We start from the raw sequence: 7,478 nt of genomic DNA on the forward strand, positions 1-7,478 counted from the left end.
GCACCCTGTGTTGAGGAACAATAGTAAATGTTAAGGAACTATAGTAGTGCCACACACGATCGAGGGATACTACAGTGTGTAGTACAGTATTGTACAGTAATTTACAGTTTACTACATAATTATAGTAAGTACTGTAGTATTCTATAGTAAACTATTATTTTTTCATGTGGGTGCCAAACTCCCCCAAAAAATGCTTGTGTTTCTGTGGTCGGTGAATAAGCAACACTTCGTTTTCTGCTGGTTGTTCCTATGATGACAAAGACAGCCATTCTGATAACATAGAGTGCAAACAGTATTCCTCGACTGCAGACAACAAAAACATAGACTTTCCCATTAATTAAACAAGCTTTATTCATGTTACGTCATGACAATGCAGATACGAGGTCGGACATAGTGTTATTACGTGAGGATTTGTGCTGCAATGTGATACTTGTGTGACGTCAGCATGCCATATGATACGGTATATAACACAACATAAGTCAATTGTTGTTATCAGCACATCAATTATCGCCAACTAAAAAACAATTATGTAGAAGAGTGCAATTGGCACAGATTGAAATCAAAATGATTACTTGACATGGCAGAATGCAAGAACTGTAAAAAAGATATGGACAAGAGGGCAGGCTCTGTGATGAAGAGTCGCAGAACGAGAGAGAAAGAAACACTGAATGATATAGTTAGAGAGTAAGGGAGAAATAGAGGCTGATCGTAAAAGACAGTAACAAAGACAAAGCGAGTAAAGAAAGAGTTAGAGCAAGAGAGAGTGAACGCTTGTTGGCTAAGGATCCTGTCAGACTGCTGTGGCGAAGCCTATGCGGTTGTTGCGACGGTCAAACTCTGTGTAGTAGCGGGCGATGAAGTTGGCTCCCAGGATCCAGATAGGGCCAGTAGGGGGCGGCACATCCAAACCCCTAAAGGTCACGCTACATATGTCCTCTCCAAACTGAGATTGCTGCAGACACAATACATCTTGGTAAAGACTTCCATAAATGTATATGCAGTTGAAGCCGGAAGTTTACATACACCTTAGCCGAATACATTTAAACTCAGTTTTTCACAATTCCTGACATTTAATCCTGGAGGGAATTTCCTGTCTTAGGTCAGTTAGGATCACCACTTTATTTTAAGAATGTGAAATGTCAGAATAATAGTAGAGAGAATGATTTAAATCAGCTTTTATTTCTGTCATCACATTCCCAGTGGGTCATAAGTTTACATACACTCAATTAGTATTTGGTAGCATTGCCTTTAAATTGTTTAACTTGGGTCAAACGTTTTGAGAAGCCTTCCACAAGCTTCCCACAATAAGTTGGGTGAATTTTATGATGGCCACTCCAATACCTTGACTCTGTTGTGCTTAAGCCATTTTGCCACAACTTTGGAAGTTTTCTTGGGGTCATTGTCCATTTGGAAGACCCATTTGCGACCAAGCTTTAACATCCTGACTGATATCTTGAGATGTTGCTTCAATATATCCACATAATTTTCCTACCTCATGATGCCATCTATTTTGTGAAGTGCACCAGTCCCTCCTGCAGCAAAGCATCCCCACAACATGATGCTGCCACCCCCGTGCTTCACGGTTGGGATGGTGTTCTTCAGCTTGCAAGCCTCCCCCTTTTCCCTCCAAACATAACAATAGTCATTATGGCCAAACAGTTCTATTTTTGTTTCATCAGACCAGAGGACATTTCTCCAAAAAGTACAATCTTTGTCCCCATGTGCAGTTTCAAACCGTAGTCTGGCTTTTTTTATGGCGGTTTTGGAGCTTCTGGCTTCTTCCTTGCTGAGCAGCCTTTCAGGTTATGTCGATATAGGATTAGTTTAACTGTGGATATAGATACTTTTGTAGCTGTTTCCTCCAGCATCTTCACAGGGTCCTTTGCTGTTGTTCTGGGATTGATTTACACTTTTTTGCACCAAAGTACGTTCATCTCTAGGATACAGAACGCGTCTCCTTCCTGAGCGGTATGACGGCTCCCGTGGTCCCATGGTGTTTATACTTGCGTACTATTGTTTGTACAGATGAACGTGGTCCCTTCAGGCGTTTGGAAATTGCTCCCAAGGGTGAACCAGACATGTGGAGGTCTACAATTTCTTTTCTGAGGTCTTGGATGATTTCTTTTGGCTTTCCCATGATGTCAAGCAAAAAGGCACTGAGTTTGAAGGTAGGCCTTGAAATACCTCCACAGGTACACCTCCAATTGACTCAAATTATGTCAATTAGCCTATCAGAAGCTTCTAATGCCATGACATCATTTTCTGGAATTTTCAAAGCTGTTTAAAGGCACAGTCAACTTAGTGTATGTAAACTTCTGACCCACTGGAATTGTGATACAGTGAAATAATCTGTCTGTAAACAATTGTTGGAAAAATTACTTGTGTCATGCACAAAGTAGATCTCTTAACCGACTTGCCAAAACTATAGTTTGTCAACAAGAAATTTGTGGAGTGGTTGAAAAACGAGTTTTAATGACTCCAACCTAAGTATATGTAAACTTCCGACTTCAACTGTATATAATGCAATGTCACAGCTATAAGCAAGGGATAATCAACCAGGGGCTATGAATTCCATTTGCAAATAATGAACTATGTGGAAGGTGTGTTCCATGACATGCTAGCGGAGTGGAACTAATCTTCCATGGAGTTGCATAGAGCCCTGAGTTGATTATCCCTTTTATACCATGGCTATAATTCAATTTACTGCAGTTTCAAAACTACAATATTTTTTTGTAAGCTGTGTTCAACATCTATGAAGTAGCTAGTACGTTTACTACAGTAGTTGCCTTGGTAACCAAACAAACAGACTTGCGAGTTCATCTAACCAAACCATACGTCCTAGCTTGCTATTATGAAAATCAAATTCAACAATGCAATAATGTTAATGTTTTCAATTCAACTTTTGCTTTCAAAAGCAGCTCAAATATAGAACATGTAAGAATGAATGAAGCCATTGAATTCTGCCGTGCTGATATACCATGCATCATAGGGAAATAATGTACATTCTAGAATGCCCTTCAAGCCAATCAGAAATGAGTATTCAACAATGCCATGGTATAAGCACAAAATAAACATGGCATAATAGCTGCGAAGGTATCAATGACAATCACCCTGTACCTGTATCCCAGTCATGCTCATTTCCATGTTGCTTACCCATAAGATGTAGTCTTCTTCAGTGAGTGTGTACTCATGGCCTCCCAGGTGGAAGGTGACACTGGGTAAGGACTTCACCCGGTCACAGTTCACAGTGTACTGAAAAGGGGACAAAAAAACACAGCTTAGTCCACACCAGAGGGGTATTCCAGAAAGCCGGATTAGTGATTCAAGGAGATTTGTCAAACCATAATTTCCGGCTCCAGAAAGAGCTTGAAAGAGAGCCTGATCAGAGACCATAGCAACGAATGCTCTGAAGCGAATCTGCTACCTACTAGGTTAACGTGATCTTAGCCGATGCTGGTGAACGAATACGAGACTTATCCGGGAAAATCAGATTCCTGTTTGTCACTATGGCCTTTCTTTGAAAATCAACTTGACACTGGGAGCCTGCATTGTTTGAAGCAGCCATTCTGGAACCAAGAAATCAGGGACTCCCTCATCTGATTAAGACTAGACGGATATGTTCAGGAAATCCTGCATTCAATTAATCTGGGCGTGTTGCCATGTTTACAACATGACCGAGCGGCACAGATTACTGTTTGATTTGAGGAGGGTGCTCCTCCCTCACGTCACTGGGCCATAGACAGGTGACACATGGCATAATCAAATTTGCCCAATTTGTGATGTACATACCCCTCCCTCTGCCAGCTCTGTGGCTCCAATGGTCTTCATCAGTACAGACACAGAAGAGGCAGGGCCTGTAATGTAGGAGGAGCCTGTGTCAATCACAGCCATGCAGCCCTCCATACAGAACAGCATCTCCTCCCCCACAGACACCCTGGTAGGGAAAGGGGGAGGGGGACAGAAAGAGAATTACACACATTTATTTATTTATTTTTTACCTTTATTTAACTAGGCAAGTCAGTTAAGAACAAATTCTTATTTTCACTGACGGCCTAGGAACAGTGGGTTAACTGCCTTGTTAAAGGGCAGAACGACAGCTTTTTACCTTGTCAGCTCAGGGATTCGATCTTGCAACCTTCCGGTTACTAGTCCAACGCTCTAACCACTAGGCTACCTGCCTCCCCTATACAGTACACACATACATGCAAATGCACCTGCACTGACCAACAGACAAACAGAGAGACAGATAACATGCACACAGACCCCGACAACTTTCCCATCTCACCCTTTCATGTTGACCTCCCATTTTCCTGCCTTACGGGTGCCCATGTAGTTGAAGGTACCAGTGTAGTAGTCTGGGTCTGTCCCTCCCAGCACTAGCTCTCCACCTGGTTTGTGCATTGGGTCTCTGAGAGAAGAAAAACATATTTTTGACTAATTCACAGATGATAAAAGTACTTATTTGTGTATGTGGAGGAATCATCCGTATATATGAACAGTGATAGTGATATCTCCTACTTGCTGTAATAGACAGAGAAGACGTCCTCCTTGAGGACGTGCTGGGACATGATGCGGTCGAACACGGGGGTGATGCCGTCGATGGCCACGTTGGGGTAGCCCATCCCCAGGACCCCGTCAAACTTGGCAAAGATGAAGGGGATGGCAGGCAGGGCTGTAACCTCAGCAAATACCTGGACCACTGGGATGCCACCCACCTAGAGGAAGCACAGAGTAAGATGTTGTTCCATAATACCTAGATAAAGCTTTTCCCCCAGTGATAGGATCCTACTGTAGATCACTACTTATGGGTAAGGTCAACTATTATTTCCCAAATTTGATCATTAGAAAGGACAATAAAAATAGGTGATAGGAAACAGATTAGGAGAAAGGGAAGGAAGGCTGTTTTCCTGTAGAGGTGTTGCGTTACACTCACCACAACCACATCCTCACTCAGGAACCCTCGGACGTTTCCAGAGGCATACTGGATGGAGAAACCTGTCCCGTTCTCTATGTGTGTTCGGGATTTGGAGGCATCATATCTGTTGTGGGTAACTGAGAGTTCAAAGGTCACTGAGTTATAATCATCCGGGAACATCATCATCTCTGGTGACGCAATCATATTGGTTTTATGTGTGTGTGTGTGTGTGTGTGTGTGTGTGTGTGTGTGTGTGTGTGTGTGTGTGTGTGTGTGTGTGTGTGTGTGTGTGTGTGTGTGTGTGTGTGTGTGTGTGTGTGTGTGTGTGTGTGTGTGTGTGTGTGTGTGTGTGTGTGTGTGTGTGTACTTACAGCAGGCAGTATAGAGAGGGGAACAGTTGTAAGAGGGCACCCACAGGTTGGCTGAGCCTGTATCAAACACCACATTGAACATCTGGGCAGGAGAACCAATACTGATCTCCCCATAATACTGGGCCTGAGAAGAAGAGAGAAGAGGAAGCAAGGAATCATTTACACCACTGAGTTGGGCATAGTGTAACGCCTGTCGTCGGAAGGAGTGCACCAAAGCGCAGCGTGAAAAGTGTTCATGATTTTATTTATTATCAAAAAACACTCGAACAAAGTAGCAAAACGAAAGCGAACAGTTCTGTCAGGTAACAGAGACTAAACAGACAATAACTACCCACAAAACACAGGTGGGAAAAAGGCTACCTAAGTATGATTCCCAATCAGAGACAACGATAGACAGCTGCCTCTGATTGGGAACCACACTGGTTTTATGTGACACATAGGTTTTGTGTTCTCTCATTTATGTACTATTCCAATGTCAATTGCATCTATGTGTGGTCAGTGCAATGTGTGCAGGTGGTCTCTCACATCCAGGTAGTTGGTGAGGGGGGTGGGGGTGGTCCCGTTGCTGGTGGAGGGGTCATCTTTGCTTTCCTGGGCCAATTCAGCAAAGAACTGGGCTGGGGACACACCTATCTCATGCAGAGTCTCTCTTATGGAGGGCATCTTCTTCAGACTGATCCTGATCAGAGAGGACAATGGTAAGGAAAGGCTATCCAGTAGAATTTTATATAGGGAGTGACCAGGGGTGGGGTTATACAATCCAGTCTGCATTCATGGACCATTGGTGATATAAGACCATATGTCCTCGTGTCAGTATGACATTGTTGTTTCTACAGCTCTGCCAAAAAGACACATTCTCTATTGAGTTAGTGAAGCAAAACAGCCTGGTTTAAATGGATAAAATACATTCCAAGTTTCCGTTCAACCTCCTTTGTAGTCTATCGTAGGGTAACATTACATCGTAGGAACATAACACTGAGGACCATAACACATTGCAGAGTAGACGTCATACAGTGAGACACACAAAAAAAAGGTTACCTTTGTAAGGCATTGCTTGTGGTCATCGTCAGTGACAGAGCGATCACACACACCCAGCAATGCATCAGCATGGCCATGGAGACTCTGAAGAGTGATGGAGTGTACGGGCCCTGAGAAGACTCACAAGTTATCCTAGTCAAGTTATCCTGGTATCGTTCCTCCCGGCACACCAGCTGGTTGTATATCCAATCTTCTGAAAGATTGGCCCCTCTCTCTCTTTCTCACTGTCTGTCTACTCTTTTTATACCATCTCTCCTTCACTCCTTCAATGAGTTCTGACCCAAAGGCCACTGGCTCCAGCTCTGAGCTTCCCTAGAAAGTGTCCACCAAAAACAACCCTCCCTCAGCCAGCACTCCCCTGACAAACGGGTCCCAGAGAGAGGTTTGAACTGTGACCCCTGGGAACATATTGGATACAGAAAGCAGGGATGTAAGGGTTTAAGATAGAGAGCTCTCTAGCCATGCTGGGCTTCCATCATAGCTGCAGGGTGGAGATAGATGAAGGCCTGTGAGAAGAGGAGTGGGTGCCTTGGGTGGTGTGTGGGGTAAAGAAGGGAGAAGCTGTAGGGGGGGGGGGGGTAGAGGAGTAGGAGAGGGTGCTGACAAGGATTACCCAGGCTTACAGTAGGAGACAGAAAATAGCCCTGTGAAATCTGGAAAGTAGCTACAAAATCTGAAAGCAATGATTGCCAGATGATGCAGTAATACATCAAAACCTATTTAAATGAACTGTAAAACATCACAGACCAGTTAACTTAAAGTGCCATTTCTTTCCTTTCTGCTAAAGTATACTGCATCTGCTCCAACTTGACAGTGTATGCTGCAATGATTTCCCTTTATCTTCCCTTTGTTAAGTGTAGTTTTCCCATACCCTTCCAGCTCGTATCTGCAGAGTAGTGTCATGTTTTGTCATTGATTATCATGTCTTGTCCCTGTGCTTCCCTTCTATTCGTTTCCCTCTGCTGGTCTTATTAGGTTCTTTCCCTCTTTCTATCCCACTCTCTCTCCCTCCCTCTCTCCCTCTCTCGCTCTCTCTCTCTATCGTTCCGTTCCTGCTCCCAGCTGTTCCTCATTCTCCTAACTACCTCATTTACTCTTTCACACCTGTCCCCTATTTTGCCCTCTGATTAGAAGCCCTATTTCTCCCTCTGTTT

The 7,478-nt window shown here is 43.6% G+C and overlaps 1 protein-coding gene across 1 annotated transcript; it reads right to left on the minus strand.

Moving 5' to 3' along the window:
- Window positions 1-326: 326 nt before the first annotated feature.
- On the minus strand, window positions 327-6,598 carry LOC139557998 (renin-like). Its single transcript, XM_071373366.1, has 9 exons — window positions 6,325-6,598; window positions 5,812-5,965; window positions 5,287-5,410; window positions 4,934-5,052; window positions 4,519-4,715; window positions 4,286-4,408; window positions 3,790-3,934; window positions 3,154-3,252; window positions 327-952 (listed from the first exon to the last, which is right to left on the minus strand). The coding sequence occupies exons 1-9, from the start codon at window positions 6,399-6,401 to the stop codon at window positions 791-793; spliced, it is 1,200 nt and encodes a 399-aa protein (XP_071229467.1). The 5' UTR covers window positions 6,402-6,598; the 3' UTR covers window positions 327-790.
- Between the last annotated feature and the right edge of the window lie 880 nt (window positions 6,599-7,478).

This window comes from Salvelinus alpinus, chromosome 28 (genome assembly GCF_045679555.1).
Source record: "Salvelinus alpinus chromosome 28, SLU_Salpinus.1, whole genome shotgun sequence".
Taxonomy (NCBI): Eukaryota; Metazoa; Chordata; class Actinopteri; order Salmoniformes; family Salmonidae; genus Salvelinus; species Salvelinus alpinus.

Coding starts and splice junctions, on each gene's coding strand:
- LOC139557998 (XM_071373366.1), bottom strand. CDS start 6,401: ATGGCCATGCTGATGCATTGCTGGGTGTGTGTGATCGCTCTGTCACTG. Junction 5,966..6,324: donor ACAAGCAATGCCTTACAAAG/GTAACCTTTTTT, acceptor CTCTCTGATCAG/GATCAGTCTGAAGAAGATGC. Junction 5,053..5,286: donor CCCTCTCTATACTGCCTGCT/GTAAGTACACAC, acceptor TTGAACTCTCAG/TTACCCACAACAGATATGAT.